At 46.6% G+C, this 21,288-nt stretch overlaps 2 protein-coding genes across 8 annotated transcripts in view; one reads left to right on the forward strand and one right to left on the reverse strand.

The window, feature by feature from the left end:
- WNT5B (Wnt family member 5B) overlaps positions 1-21,288 on the forward strand; it is a 103,461-nt gene that overhangs the window by 39,577 nt on the left and 42,596 nt on the right. The window lies entirely within an intron of this gene.
- On the reverse strand, positions 7,501-17,006 carry FBXL14 (F-box and leucine rich repeat protein 14). Of its 7 annotated transcripts, none has more exons than XM_054696564.1 (2): positions 15,114-17,006; positions 7,501-9,934 (listed from the first exon to the last, which is right to left on the reverse strand). In XM_054696564.1, the coding sequence occupies exons 1-2, from the start codon at positions 16,263-16,265 to the stop codon at positions 9,836-9,838; spliced, it is 1,251 nt and encodes a 416-aa protein (XP_054552539.1). In that variant the 5' UTR covers positions 16,266-17,006; the 3' UTR covers positions 7,501-9,835. The 7 variants fall into 7 exon arrangements, 6 of the variants coding, with proteins under 6 accessions (XP_054552539.1, XP_037370498.2, XP_054552541.1 ...); XM_037514601.2 differs by having other exon boundaries at positions 7,502-9,934; positions 15,072-16,299; XR_008552296.1 differs by lacking the exon at positions 15,114-17,006 and adding an exon at positions 10,768-10,945 and having other exon boundaries at positions 9,898-9,934.

Below are 21,288 nucleotides of genomic sequence, written 5' to 3' on the forward strand. Positions count from 1 at the left end.
AATAATATTTTCTATGGACATGTATGGACAGATAAGCACAACCCCAAGGGAGAAAAAAAAAACTTCAATTAAAATAAAAATAAAGGTCCCCCACAGCTCTAACCTTTGCTCCCTGGAGTTCCTTTATTTCGCTGAGAGAAGTTCTGCTTCTCAAGAGAGGCTGATTAAGAGTTGAACAAAAAGAAAGTATTTCCGTCTGTCTACCTGTTTGTCTGCCTAGCCTGTCTGTCTGTTCCTGCCGTGAACGTTTCAGCCATGAGCCATAGCTTTGTGCCTGGCTGGGGTTAATGGTACTTGAATAAGCTTGGACACAGGTCTGCTCCGTGTCCCCTGGGGGGAAAGTGCTCCTCTTTGGTCAGTGAGAATACTGAGCTGCTGCCCCCTCGGAAGGCCTCTACTGGAGCGCCTCTCGCACTCTCTGGGACCCCAGTCAGCCCTCCCCACCCACCGCACACTGTGATCCTGGCCCCTGGAAGTTGCTGTTGGCTCCTGTCCATGGTCTGTGTCAGTACCTGGAGCTGACATTCGTGGGAACCTGCGAAGGCACCTGGTGGCTGTTGGGGAGGAAAGCAGCAAGCAGCGTATGTGAGGTTGGTCTTTACATGCCTGCTCTCTGGGCGGTGAGAGGGTCTCCAGCCTGTGCCGTGCCTTTGGGGAGCTGTCTGTGGTTGGTTGTGTCTTGGGGCATTTATTGCAAAACGGTGCACAGCTTTTCTCCCTTTGTAGAACTGGAGGAGAAAGGGCCTGTCTTGAGGAAGCAGCTCCAGGGTGGAGCCTGCCGCCCGGTGTTTGTGTCAACATCCAGATGCACATGACAAATTGTGCACCGGGCCTCAACACAGCCCAACAGGTTTTTTCTGTTTATGTTGAACTAACTTTAAACAGCAGGAGGAAACCTTAAATATGTCCATTTCTCCTCACAAACATTTTCTCTAATAAAACAAAATTACGGGAGATGAGGCAGGAATGATTCAAGTGGTCACTTAAATCAAGGCCCTGGTCTGGCTTGACCTCCCTTGGAGACTTTTTGGACTGATGAAGTCCAGGCGGGCTGAGTTGACCCCAGAGGGCCAAAGGCGAAAGCGGGTGGCAATTCCAGAGATGGAGGGGAACGGGGGACAGTGTAGGAGGTGGGGAAGAGACCCAGGAGATAGCGATTCAAGTATGGAACGGGAGGAGGCTGTCACCCCCTAGGAAGCCGGTGGGGATTGTCCCACTATGTGTAGAAACCTCGATCCTGCCCCCTTAGCTGCCACTGCCTGGCTCCCTCCTGTGCTGAGAATCTGAGGCTGAACTATGTAAAGCAGCAATCCCCAAGCCTCCCCCTCCCAAACACACATGAGACATACTCCCAGGGGCATATCCAGATTACAGGCTGCGGCACAGATAAATCAGACTGTGGGTTGGGAGCGGTTCCCAGTGAAACTCCACTTCTTTCTCTCCCACTCAAGAAAGCAGACCTCCACACAAGTAAGCATGAGACATTACTCTGTATCCAGCCCTTGGCACAGAACTCTGGCCCATAACAGCTGCCAAATAAATATTTACCAAGTGAAAGATAGCCTTGAATACACACTAATTCGTATTTTTTAAAAAGTCATTCATAAACTCTAGAATTTTAACTATTAGTTAGCAATTAATCCCAATAAACCAGCAGGATTTTGTGATTGTAAAGGACTGTCATAATGGGTTGTTCCAGAAGAATATTTGCTAGCATTTTTATAGGCTCTTAAAGTGGTTTTAGCTCTATAACCGATAAAGCCAAGCACAAGCTTTATCAGTCCTGCCACTTGACTGTCAGCACTGTGTAGATCAACTCCTAACAGTTCCCAGAGAGAAGCTTTAGGAGATTCTTAAGTATAAGACGAGGAGAGAGATATTCTTAATGCTGTCTGATTACCACAGGCCCTTTGGGGACTTAATCTGTGCTGACAAATGCTTAATTTTCAGATTTTATACAAATCAAGATTAAGGGTCTCTATCAGACCCAAATTGGGGGCAGCTGTCACCTCACTATTGTTGGCAACTCTGAAAGCAGAAGTTGGGTCCCAAAGGCACCGACTCTTGTCACTGAAGCACCTCTGGGGAGGACCGAAGAGCAATTTGGCCTTGTCATCCAAATTTTTCTAGACAGTTTTTACAAAAAGGATTTACAAAAAATAAGGATTTATATACCTCTTTAAAGAACAGTCTTAAATGAAGGCAGGCATATTTTAGTAAAATGATTACTTAAAAACTGTGGTGTAGACATTGCCAGTTAAATACAGTAATAACAGTTATAACTCATCTGGTCACCAGAAGCTGGGATGATTCTGGAAAGTTCTATGGCTGTTGGGAGGTAGCGGGGACAGATTTGTAGGGTAGAGCCATGGGGAGGAGAGAGTCACAGAGCAGGGTGCTGCCGACCAGCAAGCAAGGTCTGCAGATGCGAAATTGCGATTGTAAGGCATAAGGATGGTGGCTTAGAAAGTCAAGTGAACCAGAAGACAGGTGTGCCCACTGTGACGCAAAATGTGTGAGCTCGGAGAATTTAAGAAATATGAAGCAGTGCAGCAGAGACAACTTAAGCAGGAGTTAGCTGTAGACCTCAGTTATCAAAAGAGAGGAGGAGAGAAAACAATAGAGAATCCAGGCTCTTTTTCCCCCTGTAGGTTACTCCACCCTGTACAATCTAGAAAAGTAATATTTCTTATCTTCTTTGTGGATTCAAGGGCATTTCCTAGCTATTTTAGGTATGCCAATTAGACTCAGTGAACTTTGGACTGATAACATGCCAACCTCAGAATATAATTTCCTTCTTTCTTTAGACCTTCAGCAAAATTTTCTCAGTTAATTTGAAAACCCCATACTTTGTGCTTGTTAATTCTAATTGTCTTAATCTTGTTTTTTGACTGGGACATTAAGACAGCTGACCTTTAGCTGGTTTTAAGATACTTTGTGATCTGATGAGAATCTGACAGATGTTTACATTCCAATATACTAACATTTTCAACTGAACTGAAAAATCCAAGAAACATTATCACAACTATTTTACCAAATTATGAAATGTTTCCAAATTGCTATTTTACTCTCCCGCAAACTGACTTGGGTAAGAAGAGTGACTTCTAAAACAACTGATATTTTGTTGAATGTAGTATGTTAAACCAGTGGAGAACTATAATGGCGATAAGCCAAGGAGGAAAAGAAGTCAGCAGGCTTTCTGAGCAGGGACTGATTCAGGCAGCCGTACCCTGAGTGGAAGCTTGACCGACTCTGCTGCTAAGGCAGACACAGCTCACGATTGCTCTGTATTAAAGGAGTCAGGCCACCTTGTTCTGAACTCTAAGTTAATCCACCGTCTCCTTTGATGCCCTGGAGAGTCTCAGTTCACATTTCTCAGGAAGTTCATCTTCATCTAAAGTTGGGGTAAGGTTGTTCACCCCTACAGAAAGCTGTCACAGCATTTTGATAACCATAGAGGTGGTCCAGTCATCATTTGGGGAGAGGCTCCAGAAGAAGCCTCTTGCTTTTTTTTTTTAAAGGGAAACTTTTTTTTTTAAGGGAAACTAGATGGTCCCTTCCTCCTGTAACACCCACCAAAAGAAGTGTGAAGGCCAACAAAAATACTACTTAAATATTGGCATTAAGTATTACATGTAATAACTGAACTTCTGTCCACCTAGTTCTCAATCGTTTAAGGTTCTTCTGTGGGAGAACTGAAAAATTAATGATGCAAAACATCAAGGAGGCATTTATATTGACAAAAACAGACCAGAGTTGATTTTTGTTTGTTTTGGGGATTTCTTGGTAGCTGTTTTGTTTTTGACCAAAGGTATTTTAGGGACTTTGAAGAAAAGTCCTAAACTATTACTCAGCCTGGTATTTAGCTTAAAATATATGTTGAGTTCTAACTTTTAGAGCTGAATGGTTTAATTCTTGATCATTTCAAAATGAGCTTAGGCATTTATGTCATTTCCTTTTTTAGGGGAACACTAACACACAACGCTAACCAGGTTTAGAGGGATGAGTTGTCTCTTTATGCTGAAATAGAATGATGAAAACCAAGGCAGACTTAAAATGGTCACCTTTATCAATTACATCTTTAGTGAACACGTGTTAAGAATGACATCAAGGAAGGCCTTCATAATACACAGAGGAGACAAACTCCCTTCTGCCATGTCCATTTTAAAATCAAGATTCTGAATAGGCTAATAAAATTATTAGCATTTTATATTTTTAACCATGTTTTGCATCAGGAGTTTGATGGCTCCGCGTAGTGTGAAGGGGAAGGGTCAGTGTATATAAATAAGAAGAAGGATATCTGGCAAGATTGGGAACATGACCTCTTGCCCTCCAAAGCCTGGGAAGCCCCAGTGAATGCCCCCAATCTTAGCAGTGTGTGGACATGGTGCGAACTCTCCCCTCTGCATACAGAGCAGGGGTTAGAGGTTAATGAATGAGTGCCCTACCCTCACACCAGATCCTGTTCGATAGCCGTTTTATAAATAAGGGCTTAAATGGGGTCAGAATAGGATAGGCATATTGCTTCCAAACTCTAAATCTTTTTGAAGAGATGGTGTTCAAAGATGACATCCTTCCGCCAGGGACAGGAGACAAGGCCCTGGTGCTTTAGAGAGCTAGATGGCTACTCCTGGCGCAATATGTCTAAAAGCAGGACCAAATGGAAAACAAAGCGGGGGGAGGTCCTCGCTGCCTCCATTCTTCTCTAGTAATCCCTTAAAAAATAATTGCGGACCCAAACCTCTGGCCTCCAGCACATTTTCCACTTGATTAGAGGCCTTTGTGAGGTAGGGAAAGGGACCTGCAGACTTGTACATTGTGCTGAGGCCTGAAATGTCCAGCTGGGATTTTTTTCCATCAAAAGGGGATTTTAGTAAAACCATTATCAGAGGCTTAAAGGAGAAAAGCTGTTGAGCTGCAAGTGAGGGGGTAGATTAGCATTAGCAGGCTTGTTTTTGGCACTAGTGGAAGGGTGGGAAGGTGTTTGCAGCCTCTTGTGCACAAGTGCCTTAGTTTCTCTGTGAGTTCCCGGCAGGTGCAGGAGTCGAAATGAATACAGGAGTGAGAAATACCAGGCCTGGGGATGGCACACCGGAGCTTTCGCTCTGGGACATCAAGTGAAGGTTATATCCTCCCCCAAAGAGGGGTCGAGGTACAGCAGATAGCTGTTTGATGGCGAGTTTGAGGCTGCGACTTGCCTTCCTGCAGGTTATGTACATCCAGGTGACCTCTTCGCAGACTCCATGGATGGGGCAACAGGAGCTTTTGTGGGGGCAGGATATGAGGACAGAGGAAGGTTAAGAAATCTGCAGCAGTAGCTGTCCAGGCTACAAATAGGACTCAGACCATGTGGATTTTCAGACTGTGCTTTCCTGCCCTCTAGGATGAGGGTTTGGGGGAGGTTACCTAACATAGAAACTCCTGTCTTGGGATTACTGGAGCTGCCAGCTCTATCTTCTTGGCTAAAACAGAGTGTGGAAGCCTGATTCAGGAAGGTTGATAAACCAGTGGTTGCCCAAAGGGCCTGTGTGACGAATGTCCCATGGCAGCCTGTCCTGGGGACACTTGTTTTCTATTTCTCTCTCCTGTGCACACTGTCTTTCTGGCTTGTTTTCCCTGTAGAAGTGGGGTGAAGGATAAAAGGCCGGTGCTCAGGACTGCCCTGAGCGATCACTAGGGGCAGTGATGGTCGTGAGGGCTGGGCTGTGTATCCCTGGGGACATTTCTAGGCATGAAGCACATCACATCCATCCACAGCTTCACCTCAGGCCTTTGTGGTGGCCCATTTGTTGGCATTTTCATCTCAAATCAGATGCAAACAATCAGAGAAAGAGGGCCTGTCTTCAAAACATGTGCTGGATCCAGGAAAGCTGTTCTTAGCAGTTGCAAATCAAAGAGCAGCTCTCTGAGGCCATCCTAAGGACCACTTAGCAACACCAGTTGTTAAATAGGTGGTACCTCCCTGACTTGATTTCAGAGTGTGCTGTTACTGCTCCGGCTCCTCAGTTTGCCTTGGGTTTTGTGCTCAGCCTTCTGTGGACTGACATGGGCTCTCTCCTTCCTTCCATACCTCTCACCTTTATTTGGTTTTCACCCCCGAGTCTCTATTTGGTCAATAACAATGGCCTATTTCAGCCTTGGTGTCTGTAAGGTTGCCTGGGGAGATTTTTCTGCCTTTTTTTTTTTTTTAAAGATTTATTTATTTATGCATACAAGAGCTGGGGTACAGGCCAGAGGTGTGGGGGTGATTGGATCCACCAGAGACAGAGTGGGGAGCAGAACAGGCAGACTGACTGAAGTACACTGCTGAGGGGAGCAGCGGATGAGCCAGGAGAGGTCTGCTGTGCCATATGGGTAGCTCCCTGGCCGGCCAGGGATCAAACTCATGCTGCAGTGGCTGGGGATTGCTTCATAGGTTGCGTCTTAACCCCTTGTGCTACCAGGGAGGCCCCAATTTTCTGCTTTTAAAGGACCTTTGTTGGGTGGGGGGGTTGCCGGGAATGGTAATGTGCTTCATGCTCCGGTCCTGAGTTCCAGGACTCTCCCTTCAAACATGATTCTCTCCTTCTCTAACTGAAAATGACCTCCCTATCAGCGCCAGCAAGCTGAGCCTCCTCATCCAGCTAACACAACGTGGTAGAAGCAGCCACGGGAACATCTGATTTCTCCCTTGCAAACTTTTATTCCAAATTTTCACCAGCTGCCCTTCATCTCCATGCTTTGGTCCTCTGAGGCGACTCTCCTGCCCTCACCCTATCCCTGAGGGTGACATTCAATGGAATCAGACCTGTCAGATCAGAAGAAGGACTTCAGTATTCAAGCAACCTTACTTCTTTATCAGGACTCGTTTTTTTCAGTTCCATTTACTCCTTGAATTTTTATGAAGGTGTCTTAATCTGTGCCAAAATGATAATCTTTTAATAACAATAGGTGCTCCTTTTTATTTTATAAAGATGTCTTCAGCTGGACAGTAAAGAAACTCATTTTTAAAATGAAAAAATTAGATACTTCTAAAAAAAATTTTCATGTTTTTGTTTTTCTTCAAAAGTTCTTCTAGAATGTTTCATCACAGACATCTTTCCTTTTTTTGTGAAATCAAAAAAAAAAAAAAAAAAAAAGCTAGCATTTTGACTGCTGCTGTTAAAAGGATTATCTCTATGTATGACTGTAAAATTTTCCCTGAAGCAGAGTGCTGCTGGCTAATGCCGGGAGCCTTAGGTGGAGTTATCTTGCTCCCCAAAGTGCTCAACCCTGGGGTTCTTGCTTCACTGATAGCTTAAAATTCAATTTAATCCTTTTGGGAAGGTGAGAATCCTCTCTTGGCAACTCTTATACCCTGGGGGAATCCTTGAGGTGAGGAGAAGAGAAATTCTTCTTTAAAGGGGCAAGAGAGGGAGGGAAGGTGACCAGAGGCCATTTGTCAGAGGGGGAGGACACGGTGGTTCCCTGCTGGAAACAGCCTCCAACTCACAGACAATGCTGCCGCCTGCTGACAAAATAAAGGGCTTGCAGACTGCCAGCAAATTGCGTCTTTACACTGGCCATCCAGACAAGTAGTTTTGCACTTAGGTACTTATTTTTTCTGCCTTATAGTGGATCCTAAAATCATCTTAAACTTGAGGTAAACTACCTCTGGTACTGGTGTGGACACCATGCTAGCCGCATCCCAACAGGGAGCATTGCTAGTGTGTGAGTGGTGGGGAGAGCTCTTGTTTTGTTTTGTTCTTGTCTTCTGGGAAGAAGTCAAGGAACAATCTAGAGGAGACAGAAATGATTCCCCCGCAGCATACACACACACCTTTGAAGAAAACAGAGCGTTTGACTCCTATCTTCTAACTTGTACATTTTTTATTTCTGAAAGTAAATAGTGATGAGGCTATTAGCTGCTAAATCCTGTGTCGTACTTACTGCAGTGAGTTTCTGCAGTTCCATTGAAAATCAGACCGTTACGTGTGGGAGAAAGATGGGCCAGCTGCTTCCTCTGGGTCACGCTGTTCTGATTGTCGCCACTTGACTCTGCGCACAATGGGAGGGCATCTGGCTCAAGTGCACAGACGTCAGCCAGGTTTGGAAGAGCCAGTCATCTATCAACTCCAGGCTCTGAAAACCTGAAGACATTCTCTGCTCCCCATAGCAGCAAACTGCAAGCTAGATCCCTTTCAGACCATAGATCCTGGCCACACGGTTTCTCCAAATTCCTTAAAGAATCTAAATGTTATGCCTCTGAAATGAACCAGAAGGGCTAGAAATTGCACTCTAATATTGTTCGCTTAATAGGTACCTACTGGTCTTTTTTTTCTTTTGTAGTTCACAGCATTGGGCTTTTAAGTTATGAAGCTAAGATTTAAAACATCAAAGTCAGACTGGAAGGCACTAATTAGCTTTTCTCCCATCTAAGAACTTTAAAAATTTGAGGGACTTAGCTATTGCCATTTCTCCCTTCCTTTTTACCCATCTGTCCAGTTTTCACCTCAGTGAGTTTACTAAAGAATCTAAGGACTATCAGGACTAAGTTTTTTGGTTATTCCTTATTTAGGAGCACTCAGCAAGCAAAACGGAAGCAGGTATTTATTCCTTCATAAATGTGTTCATGAACATGTACCAGTTTGGGGTAAAGAGTTCCTAAGGAGAAATACTATGCACATTTGTAGTCAATATTTTCCTGTTCATTTTGGACGAGGAAAACAATACTTTCCAATTCCACACTACTCATAAAAAATTAACCCAGTCACAAAGAACTGTTGCCCACCGTCCAATTGCCGTAACTTATATCCACGATATGAGAAGTAATTATTGACAGACAGCTGTGTGCTAGGCCTGATCCTTCTGGAGTGTGGATTACGTAAATTGAGGAGTGATAAACATTAAGAGGGTGCCTGATATGAACAAATTAGACCCTTTTACTCTTTCTGAACAAGAGGGATTTGTAACTAAAACATCTGTGAAGTTGAGCCTTTTTATCCTCGAATGAAAATAGCTAGTGTTTCTTGGTAGTGTGACTCTACTTCATCAAAAGGATCGTGTGACACACATTGTAGCGTTAAACGTGTGTAAATTCTCAGCTTTGAGGCTATCAGGAGCATGGCCTTCCAGTGGTTGTCCTTCACATTTACGATTTGTAACAAAGCAGTGTTTTTGGAAGTGGCTCAAGTTCTCTGAGAACAGGTGACAGATCTGACACTCCTGGCTCCTGGTGCCCTAAAGCCCACTTACCAACTTGCCCTAGTTTTTCAGCTTCTTGCAAAACATTTCTAAGTTTGCGTAATTGAAGGCTTATTAAACAGTAACAATGACTTTTAGTATTTGGGGTTTTTTGCTTTACTCCCCAGGAAAATATGTGCTCTCAGTCGGTACCTTTATGGAGCAGTGGGTGGGGGGTCCCTTGCAGTGTTTTGGGAAAGAGATCAAACAGCTACCTGTGTATTGCTCACCATTTATATGGTTATTAGTCAGTTCTGATACAGATTCCTCTTTTCCCACTTACAGAATTAAATGTACAATATGTGCCAGATTTGGGAAAACAAAAATTTTGAGACAAGAGAAATCGAATACTGTGTTATGACTAAATTCCTCCAGCAGATACATTCACGTGCCTAACACTATTTTGCCAGAAGACCTCATTCTTCTGTATAATTAAGACTCATTGCTTTCCATTATCACAAAGAAAAGCAAAGTAGAAGAGTAAGATAGTAAGAATTTGTCTTATTTTTAACAGCAAACGTGCACTTTTCTGGGTTAACAAATAGCAGGCAGAGGAATTCCACTTCTATTTTTATTTTTGGGGTGGGGGTGCTTAATACACCCAATGCTAGTACTTCATAGTTAAAATTCAAGCTTACATTCTCTTGCACCTGAATGGGAAGACTTGGCTGTACATAGTACCAAATGTTCTGGATTGGTACAGGCCACTCCACCGGCAAAAGCAGAGCAATCCCTGCAAAAGAGGAAAAGACTGAAACTGATCATTCTTCAACATTCACATTTACCACTTGTCTAGAAATACCCATTTTTCTACACAAGAGCTGAGTATATGTTTTAAGTCCAGTGGAAGATTTATCTTCAATAAATTCTCAATTATTAATAGTTGGCACTGATCCAAGTATGAATGCCCTCATCTGCTTGGCAACATTCCCATTTCAAAAAATGTAACTTGCTACCTAATATTTGAACAAGTATGTTGTCAACAATGAGATAAACATGTGGCCCAAGCATGAGCTTAAGCTTAGGTTTGAATGCAGCTTTCCAATTTCTAATCCTCCCCTTCACCCATGATCCACATTATTGCATCAAAAAGCCTAATCCCTCTGACTCCTCAGGGGTTTACATGACACGAAATTTAGGTCTTGGCCTCTTCGAAAGGGACAGAATTAACTTTTAAGAGGGAGTGCTGTTTGATGCAGGGAAGAGATAGATAACAGATAGGGCAATCTTTCGATGACTGACTAAAGGCCCCTTTCTATAGCAGAGCAGCTGAGAGCAGAGGCCCCGGGCTCTCCTTTCCATGGGGCTGGGAAGAGAGGGCTGGCTGTCAGAAACTGATGAAGTCTTGGTTTTGTTTTACAAATCTGATCTTTTAATCAAGAGGTTCTTATTCTTTGGAAACACAGTGGTCCCTGGGGTCACCCTCCTTTTCAAATTCTCTAAGTCAAAAGTGCAGGTTTAGTTATATTCCAAGACCACCATCTATCTAGTAACCTCTGCAGGGAAGCACCAGGGCAGACATAACTTAATTTACATATCCTATGTCCTTATTTAAGAGGGTCTTACCTTTAAAAAGAAACTCCAATATAAAGGAACATTTGCTTTTTTGGATTTGTTGATGTGAATCATGAGAGACTATGATCAGTTCGAGTTTGCTTAACTATTTAAGGATGTACTGTAAGTTAGGCCAGCATCCTTGTGGCTGTTGCCAAATGTGGAATAAATCAAGCAGGCCCTCCCTCCCCCAGCCCCCTCCGCCTTCGGACAGAAGAATTCAGCAGGAAGGAGTCCATAGCAGGGAGAATTATGCAACAACTCTCAGCACTCTAGTTGAGGCCTATCATGGTCCTCCCAGGCTGCAGAGACGCAACCCCACCACTGCAGTGATCATCTTTTCTGGACAGAGGTTAAAGGGCTACTACCCATGAGACTTCTAAAGCCAGGTATGCAGGTGGAGTCCTTTTCAAATTGTTCTATTTCAATTGGACTGCTATCCAGATTGTTCCTATCGAGGTTTATTACATCTTGATGATAAAGTTTGCAAGTTCCTATTTGTTTTTTTGACTCTGAAGTTTCAACACATATATGAAAAATGAACCAGTGTTTTTTTTTTTTTTCTGTTATTCTAAAAATTGCTCTGAAGATTTGTACCACCCCAAAATATGTATCAGCTCATTTTCTTTAGTGCTGTCTAGTCTTGAAAAGCATTTCTTCCCATTCCTACTGTAGCTATGGTGGAAATGGAATCCACCCATGTTCTCTTTAAAGTAGTGCGTCTTGGCAAGAGCTTGTTCATGGTGTGTTCACACGCTTCATAATGTGTTCAAACTGTGAGGTCACCTTATTGGAAACAAAGGTGTGATCAGTAACGGAACCTTCTAGAGCTTCAGAAGCTGGATTTCTACACCTGGACCCGGTGTGAATCCTGGCTCCCCTCAATTAGAGGTTGGGTGGCTTAAGGCAAATAGTATGTCTTATCTGGAAAACAGGATACCGGTTTCAGTAGGTTGCTCTGAGGATGAAGAGATAAATTTAGAAGCACCAGGCAAAGCACACCACAGGTTAACACGGATTCATTTCTTTCCATCCCAAAAGGTTGAAAGATAAGCAGTTCACCTTGACTGATGAATGTGGTTTATTCACCTTTTCCAAATACTGCTCCAGCGACAGGAATGATGCCTAGTTCAGGAACAGGGACAGCAGGCCCATGATTTGAATGTTTACATACTAATTTACCAACCTTTAGTCACACTTATATTTGATCTGTAAAGTTAAAAAAAAAAACACACAACAGAAACTCTTTCTGGTTCCCATTGGCAGTATTACTTTGGGTATTAAAATGAATGATGTGAGCACAGAGCCTGACTGAGGCGGTCCTCGAATTTTCATTGGCTGAATCTGCACAGCCATGCAGTCTCATGGAGAAACACTCCAAGAACCTATAGCCTGGGTAAGCTCTATATGTGGTAGTGTCAAATGCTTGCTCAGAAAGGGCCCGTAATTCAAAGTCCCTATTTCTTACTAGGGTTCACACTTTTCTTTTTGTCTTCAGGCAATAAGCACTGTAACCTAAGAGGGAAGAAAGAGAGCCACACCTTCCCCAAAGAAAAGGAAGATGGATCTAGTGTCAGGCTCAATTAGACCCAATTGTGATTGCTCTCCAAAAAGGAACAATGCAGCTTTTGTGATATGCTCAAGCTTTATAAAGCCTAGAAATTTTACAAAACAATCTTACCCAGGAGAAACTTGGATTCTAGCGCTCTTCCTAGAAAAAAAGTATTGATCCAATAAAGTAACTACTCTCTCTCAGCTCTTGCTAGGATCAAGTATTTTTCTGTTAAAATAAAAGACGAAACTCAGCAATTACTAAGAAAGGTCTGTGTGAAACCAGGAATATGAATTACTCCACTGTTGGAGCAAGTCTACTCCTCCGTTTCCATAGCCCAACCACAGGGTGTCAGATTAGCTGTTGTCTACCAAAGGGGACTTTTGGCTAGAATTGTTGGTATTCATTTATCTGCCCGGAATTCACTCTAAGAACCTTCAACAGAGTGGATCGAGTGGCCAGCTTCAGCATTGGAAGTGCTTAAAATGCAAATGTGCTCCAACTCCTGGCCAACCTCCCCACCCCCAGGAAAGTCCTTAAATACAGCCAGGCCTGGAGGAGAATGTTAAAAAGAGGGGTTGAACTGCCTCCTCCCTTCCACTAGGACCCCCACTCACACTGTGAGATTCAGTATGCATGACTGAGCAAGGGAGCAGTGAGCAAGGACAGCGCTCTTTTAACTTTCCTAACAATGGCTCCGGTTCCTCTGCCCTTCATTTCACATCCACCCGACACCCACTCAGAGCAGAGAAACCCGTGTGTCTCCCCACTTCCACATCTCATGACCCGCTCGTTCAGTGGTACCCCTGGATCTCATTTCCACCCAAAGAAAAACTGGCCACCCTGGGGAAATTGTGACTCTTTACAAATCTGGTTTTTAAAAAAAGTTTCATTTTGTTCCATTTCTTTCTATTTCCATGTTGTTGACAGTTTCAAACCAAAAATGATAGAAATCTCCGGGCTAGTCACATTTCTAGAAACAAACATTAAGATGTCAGTAGTAAACCTTATACAGAATAAATGTTCAACCAGGAGCTTACTCACGCCACATAGGATGCACCGAACTCTATACCTTACTTCCTTTCAGAGCACACAAACAGCACCTCCTACTCTGGCATGGACCCAAACACAGTGCCTTAAAAATAATTCACAGATACAAGGTTTTTTGTTTTGTTTTGTTTTTTTTTTTTTTTTCAAAAACATACTTCATATTTCCTCTTTTATTATATAAATATCAGTTTAACCTTTTACTGTAAGAATATAAACGTTTTAAGAGGATCTTTGTTATTATTTATACAAATTCACAAACAGTACAATTAATTGATAAAGGTCTCTGGGTTTCTTTAACTCCATGGTCTCACATGTTGCTGTGGAGGATTCTAAAAAAATAAACAAAAATCCAACAGAAATATACATCCTACTCAAAAGCGATTCTTTTTAAAGCCACAAGTCCCAACCCCGACCAAAATAAAGTCATCTATTCCTCCATTTAGAAACAGAAATTTTTTAAAACCCACAAACTCCCATTTTATTAACAGAACAGAGATAAGACATGAATTTCAGTCTCCTCCCCTTCACATTACAGCCCCAGGGGCTCTGCAGGCCAACTCTGCCCCTCTGCTCCCCACAGGAAGCCTCGCGGTGTGACCTTTTTGCGGGGAAACTTGGAAGAGGGTGAGGGGTAGGGCAGAATTTGCATATATAATAATTTTCAAGACACAACCTGCATCTCAAACAAACAAACAAAAAACAGTTCAACTCTCATTTCTCCCACACATTTGTGCTATAAATTAAGTCAACGTTTAGGGACACCCCTGGGTCCCCAAATCCCCATGGACAAGGAGAAAAAGAAAATTATAGCCAGAATGTGGAAGGGGACACACTGGATGGATGGGGTTTGGGAAGAAGCCAAAACAAAGAAGATGGACAAACCCAGTGGGCATCTTTCCAGTCTAGGCACAAAAATGTTTCAGTCTCAAAATATCTCTCTTGTAGAATTCCAGGGCTTCAGAGAAAAAAAGTAAACTAAAACGAGGTAGCCAGACATTTATATATATATAATTTATATATATATATATAATATATAGAATATATTCAGCAGAAAAAAAAGGACCATGATTTCAATTTTCTTCAAAAAATTTTTAAAGAGGAGGAGAAAGACAATAAAAATGACATGAGCATCAATAGCAGAGTTTTCTGTAAAAGGACAAGTGAGGAGAAGAGACTGGGGTTAGTTACAAAGTGGAAGGAAGGTGAAAAGGCCTTTGTAGTTGGGTTTGCTTTTTATCCACTTCAAAATAAAAAACCAGATCACAGTATTCAAATGAAAGCGTTTAAGTGAAGGCAGACATTTTCCTCAACTACCCAAGGTGGAAAGGACTAGGGACTCCCCACGCCACCGCCGCTCGCACATGCCACGCAGTGGGGATACAGTAGCTTCACCAGCCCTCCACGCCCCTGCAGAGTGGGTGGGTGAGTGGCTGAGTCCATCTCTCCATCCCCAGGGAGAAAAAGAGAGGGGAGTGTCCGGCAGGGGTAGCAGAGGGACCCCGGTACAATGAGAATGGCATGTGGTGGGCAAGGGTGCTGGAATAAAGAGGAGAAAATGAGCCTGAGGCCTCTTGGGTCGCCCCATCTCATCCACTGCAGCGATCTACGCCTAAGTGTGCGTATGGCGTGAGTGTGGGGGGCGGGGGGCTGTGGTGGTGAAGGGAGGATGCACAGGGCAGGACAAGGGGAGCTGGCACCGCCGCCCTCACCTGACCTTCTCACTGTCCGTCATCTGCCAGAGTCCCAGGTTGAGTACCTTGAGGCAGGGCAACTGCGTGATGCGCTCCAGGCCACGCTTGGTGATGCGGGTGCAGCCGTACAGGTCTATGCCCGTGAGCTGGCTCAGGTGCTCAGCGATCAGCTCCAGGCCCTTGTCGGTGATGCGCACACACTGTCCGATGTTGAGCGTACGCAGCCCGTGCATCTGCCGCACCATGCGGTTGATGCCATCGTCGCTGATGTGGCAGGAGCAGAGGGAAAGGGACTTCAGGCCGTCCAGCCCCTGGGCTATGTAAGCCAGGCTCTGGTCCCCCACTTTGTCACAGAAGGACACGTCCAGCCCCGAGAGGCGCAGACTGCCCATGGCCAGGTGCATGATGCCCGTGTCGCTGATGTTGTCGCAGGAGCGCAGGTTAAGGCTGCGCAGGCTGCCCATGTGCGACAGGTGCAGGAGGCCCGCGTCCGAGATGCCCCCGCAGAAGCTGAGGTTGAGGAGCCTCAGGCCCGTCAGCCCCCGGGAGATGTGCTTCAGAGACAGGTCCGTGAGCTTCTGGCAGTCCTGCAGCGTGAGCTGCTCCAGGCCCAGGCAGCCCTCGGCCGCGCTGCGCGTCATGCCGGCCAGGTGCCCGATGCCCACGTCCGAGAGGTGGCGGCAGCTGCGGAGGTTAAGGCTCTTGAGGCGCTGCAGGCCCCAGGCGATGAGCAGGAGGCCGGTGTTGGTGATGTTGCTGCAGCCCCCCAGCTCCAGCACCTCCAGGCCCTTGAGGTACTGCGCGATGCGGCCCAGGCTGCTGTCGGTGATCTGCTTGCAGAGGCTCAGGTTGAGGGCGCGCAGGGAGCCGATCTCCTGCACGAACGCGTGGCCCAGCCCGTTGTCGGTGAGGTTGTAGCAGCCGCTCAGGTTGAGGCTCTCGATGTTGGCCATGCCCTGGATCACGTAGCTGAGGCTGCGGCGGAGGCTCAGGATCTGCACCCGGCGGATGCCCCGGGCCTGCAGGCTGGGGAACAGCGACGGGTTGGCCCGGCGCAGGTGCAGCTTGGCCTCCACCCCCCGCCACACCGACTTGTGGTAGGCGGCGTCCCGCCAGGCCGCGCACACCTGCGCCGCGCGCCCCTTGTCCCGCACGTCCAGGTAGCCGAAGATCATGGCCAGCAGCTCGGGGAACAGGCACGAGATGTGCGTCTCCATCTTCCTGCGCCCCCCGCCGCGGCGCCGGGGGGAGGGGCGCGGGCCCCGCCGCTCGGGCCCCGGGAGGCGCCGCGCGCGCTTCGCCCCGGCCGCGGCCGCCGCCTCGGGCCCAACGGCCGGCCCCTCCCCGCCTTCCGGCTCCGGCCGCCTCGCCGCTCCTCCTCCCGGCGCGCCCGTCTTCCTTCCTTCCTTCCTGCCGCTCGGCCGCCGCGCCTCCCCCGCCCGGCCCGCGCGCCTCACATCCCGGGCGGGGACGGCGCCCGCCGCTCCCCCCGGCGCCCGCCTGGGGCTACCCCCGCCGCGCCCGGGCCGCGCCGCTCCGCCGCCGCCGCGCCCGCGCGCCCTGCCGCATCCTCCGCGCGCCCGGCCCGGCCGCGGGACCGGCGAGGCCCCGGGCTGCGCGCTGGGCCCCGGCGCCGGGGACGCTTCCGCCGCCTTTGTCTCTCGCCCGCTTTTCAAGGCTCCGGCCGGGCCGCCCGACTCCGCCGCCCAGGCGGGGGGGCCCGCGCGCCGCTCCGGGCCGCCGGCCGCGCGCCTCGCCTCGCCTCGCCTCGCCTCGCCTCGCCCCGCGCCGCCCGCGCGCGCTCGGGAGCGGCCGGCCCCGCTCGGGGGACGCCGCCGCAGCCGCCGCGGCCGGAGCTGGGCGCGCCGCGGACCCGGGCGAGCGGGCGGGACGCGCGCTGGGGAGAGTCCGGGACGGTCCCCGCGGCCCGACTGCGCCTCCGCGCGGCCTCGGCCCCTCCGCGCCCCCCCGCGCGCCCGCGCAATGGACGCGCCCGCGCTGCCGGAACTGGCGGGGCCGTCGCCCTGGAAACCGGGCGCGGCCAATCGCGGCGCCCCGGAGGCTTAACCCTGCGGGCGCCGGGGCGGGCGGCTGTCAGCCCGGCCGGGCCCTGCGCGCGGCCGCCCCGAGCCCGCGGGCCCTGCGGGGACGCGCCCCGGCCCCGGCCCCGGCCCCGCGCTTCTCTTGGGTGCTGACGTCTGCGCCGCCCTTCCCGTGGCTTCCCCTGCAGTGCCCGGCCCTCCCTGGACACCCCGCCCTTTATTATCCCGCAGCCCCCCCTCGCCGGCGTGGTCCTCCACAATCATGGCTCTCACTCCCATTCCCCCCTTTTTTAATTTTTTTTTTCACTGTCCCTAATGTCCCTTCACAGTCTCTGTTCTACACCCCAAGTCTCCCCGGTGGGGCTGTTTTCCTCTCTCTGCGGTCCGCTGCCCCAGTTATGGGGACGCTCCTCTGTATTTAGCCATCACTCAGCTCAGCGCGGACCCTGGCCGTCCTCGTTCCAGAATTAGTCACTGCTCTTATTCCTTCTAGCATCTTCTGGTTGCTTCCAGACGCCGCCGGGAAGGTTTGCCTCCTACTTTCTGCAGCAAAACTTCCCTCGGCTTCCGCGCTCTGCGGCTTTGTGACTGTCCCGAGCTCCGCCCGGCCCTGCGCAGCGCCTCAGCTGCTTTGCATGTGGAAGGGAGCAGCCTGCCCCAAGCCTGGTTTTATGATCTTTTTCTTTCTCATCAGCCTCCTCGACTACATATAAATTGTACGGCCCGGATGTACTGTCAGGAGAAAGTCTGTCTGTCTGTGCCGATACAAATTCACTCTTAGGAAATAGAATGACTTTTGGGTTTGGTTTGAGATGCTGCAGCAAATGTCTTGTTGGTTTGTAAGCTGTTTTATGGAATCAGGCACGGCTCCATTCTAGAAGGTGGCTCTTATGCCCACACACAGGATTTCAGAGTTTCAGTTTAACTGCCACCAAAGCAAGAATTTTTGGGTTAGAGACAATGACCTTCATGAATTTCTGGATCCATGCAAGGAGAGATAAGGCAACCTGATTTATCTGTCAGCAAAGGGAAATGATTTCATGGAGAACCCGATTAAGATTTGGTTCCATATTCTGTATTATGGAGCCCAATATTAGACCAGCTGCCTACAGCTTCACTAATAGGCATAATAGATTTTAGGTTCCTAAATCAGGAAATGCAAGGTTGCTACCTTCACCCACACTGCACATGGTGTGAAACCCATAGATTTTTATAACCTTCCTGAAATATTACTGTACTGTTAGTCATCAAGAGGATTTCAGATGTGCTACAGCAATAAATACCACAATTCTGGGGCCTGCCAGGGATAATAGTCTCCTCCTGGAGTGTGTTTAAGTTTATATTCACCTCGGTCACTTTTGCCTAAACTTTTACCTTCAACTCCACCACTCACTGTTTGTTGTAGTTGTATGGTTGTGGATGTGTTTGTGTGGATGTTAAGGCCTCATTCCAAACCACCTTAATCCTACTTAATACAAAACAAAGTGTTAGACCACACAAGGGGTGGGGGGGCAGGAGGGAGTGACTAGATTTGTAGACAGGAACTTGACTAACAGAAGGAGCTTCGTGGTTTTCCCCTCCTAGAGAGGTTGTGTCTCAAGTCTGAAGTCATGCAGGAGTGCTTGGAAGCACTTTCCCTAGAAGTTGGCCACCTGGTCCTCGTTCTAGCAAAACATTTTCTGGATTTGAACTCTAGAACCTTATTAATACTATGCCTTGTTTTGAAGGCATTCAAAGATTTAGTTCAAGGCTTTTCGGCAACGTAATTATTTTCATGCTTAACAAATAGGAAAATAAAAATATAGAAGCATCTCACAAAATGAATATTCATGAGAAAAAAGAAGTGGCGTATTCAATGAGCCTATGCTGGTCTGAGATCTGGTGACTTTATGGCACAGAAGAAATGAATCACTTTTGGGGTCTCATTCCTTGTATGACACATGGATGATTTGACAGGAAATCTTCAGGGACTTTTGCAATAGTACCCTCTGTGAGACCATGAGCCTAGATTAATCGTGCTGTCCCTTCAACCCTGGTATAATGCATTGTTCCCAGCGCAGGGCTGAGATTGAGATTATTTTCACATGGAGTCACTTCTTGGGAATTTTGGTTTAGGCTCAGATTTGCAACACAAAAATATCCGCAGGGTATTTTTTTTTTTTTTTAATGAGGAAAAACAGATTTTTCTTGAGCTTTTTTTGGCTTGAGATTATTTTAACAAGGACAAAGAGCCATTTTTTTTCCTTTCTTAAGAGATCCCTCCTGTCCTCCCACCACCACCATCCTTTTGTGTCCCCTTGGTCCTTACTCTTCCCCCCTTCTGAAGGGTACTGTGAACCAGACTCCATCTGGAAAGCATGTATGCCAATGTAGAAAACCCTGTGGATGGTTTATATTTTCAGGGTGGACTGAGATTTATGTATATAACTCAACAAGTTGCAACCAGAATGAAGTTTTTCTGAATGAGTTACGAACTCCTGCTTAGAAACAGAAACAATGGCCTGTGTAGGGATACCCTCCAAAATTTTACCAAGAATTAAAAAAAATAAACCTAGATCTTCAGTAGGGTGTGTTTTTCACCTGGGTGGGGCCTGGGAAAATTGAAAGGCCCAACCCAAAGATCAGGCTTACTTAAAGATGTGTGCTTCCTCATTCAGGAGGCAAGATCTGGCAGCAAAGACCAAAAGAGAACTGTTAACATGTTAAACTCCTCATTCAAGAATACATATAGATATTATGTATCTATATGTGATTCTGGCTTGTGGGTCTTGGGTCAAAGGAGTTAAAATATTTGTGTGCCTTTTTTAGAGAAACTCTAACATATCCATGGCACGATCCTTTCCATATAGTAGGCACTCTATAAATGTTGATCTGGAATGAGAGCAATGGTATCAGATAATATCTTTATGGACCACTTTCTGCATAACAAAACTTCTCCAAGAATTCTCGACAGCCAATAGCAATGGATAGCTGAGGTTTATAAAACGGTGTCTGGCCAACTAACTTCCCAACTTCAAGATCCTTGAGTGCAACTAACTTTCCAACTCTCTATTCCTGGTTTTTTTGTTTTGTTTTGTTTTTTGTTTTTAAGCAGGAGACTATCTTGGGGCATATCTTGGTTAGAAAATTTTACAGATAACAGAAAGCTTATCTTCTGTTGGAAGGACTTGATTCACTGATTATGTTACAGGGCGGGGAGAGGGGCAGCCCAGACCCTGCAAACCTGCCTATTCTAAATGGGTTCTGCCATCCTCCGCATCAACATAAAACATATGAGACTTTAATGGGAAGGAACTTTAATACAATTAGGAAACAATACAGAAAAGGCAAAGAATATATTATCTAAATCAAGCACCCAAAGTTACCCGTCCCTTCGTGGGTAAAAGTCCATCCAAATGGGATTGGCCCAGAGCAAGGCCCCAAAGCCTGCCACAAGTCTAAAGCATCTTCCAGGGGGGACCCACAGAAAAGGATCAGAAATAACCAGACAAGTCTGGAAGGAAAGGAGCAAAATCAAAATCAAGACAAAAACCGCCATTGTCACCTCCCCACGGGTCTCACCCACATCTGTGTCACCCAGTTCACGACCAAAAGACAAGCGCAGTTTCTTCACATGTCTCTCGGCTCCATGCACCTCCTCCAGGTCTCCTTCTGGCTCCATCCTGCTTCCTTCCTTCCTCAGTCTCCTCTCCAGCTTCTTCTCTCCCTGCTCAGCTCCACCCTGCATTTGGGTGGGGCAGGGAACCTGGAACCTCCCCATTTCCTGGGGACCACCCTGTTACAATTACAACTGGATTAAAGCAGCAGCAACAAAAAAACAAATAATCTGATTTTTTTTAATGCGCAAAGGACTTGAATAGTTATTTCTCCAAAGAAGATGTACCAACGCAATAAACATATGAAAAATGCTCATCATTAGTAATTGCTAGGGAAATGCAAATCAAAACCACAGTCAACGATTACCTCACACTCTTTAGGGTGGCTGCTATTAATAAAACAGAAAATAAGTATTGGTGAGGATGTTGAGAAATCAGAAACCTTGCACAGTTAGTGGGAGAGTAAAATTTCTGCTACAGAAAACAGTATGGCAGTGCCGTAAAAAATTAAAACAGAATTCCCATCTGATTGATGCAGCAATTCCACTTCTGGATACAGATCCAAAAGAAATAAAAGCAGCATCTCGAAGAGATATGTGTAT

This window comes from Talpa occidentalis, unplaced genomic scaffold (assembly GCF_014898055.3).
Source record: "Talpa occidentalis isolate TD23 unplaced genomic scaffold, MPIMG_talOcc4v2.1 talOcc4.16, whole genome shotgun sequence".
Taxonomy (NCBI): domain Eukaryota; kingdom Metazoa; phylum Chordata; class Mammalia; order Eulipotyphla; family Talpidae; genus Talpa; species Talpa occidentalis.

Excerpts from the sequence above, each read along its gene's own strand:
- FBXL14 (XM_037514601.2), bottom strand. The coding sequence starts at position 16,265 with ATGGAGACGCACATCTCGTGCCTGTTCCCCGAGCTGCTGGCCATGATC. Across the intron at positions 9,935-15,071 it reads AGATGACGGACAGTGAGAAG|GGATTGCTCTGCTTTTGCCG; the intron begins GTCAGGTGAGGG and ends CCTCTTTTGCAG.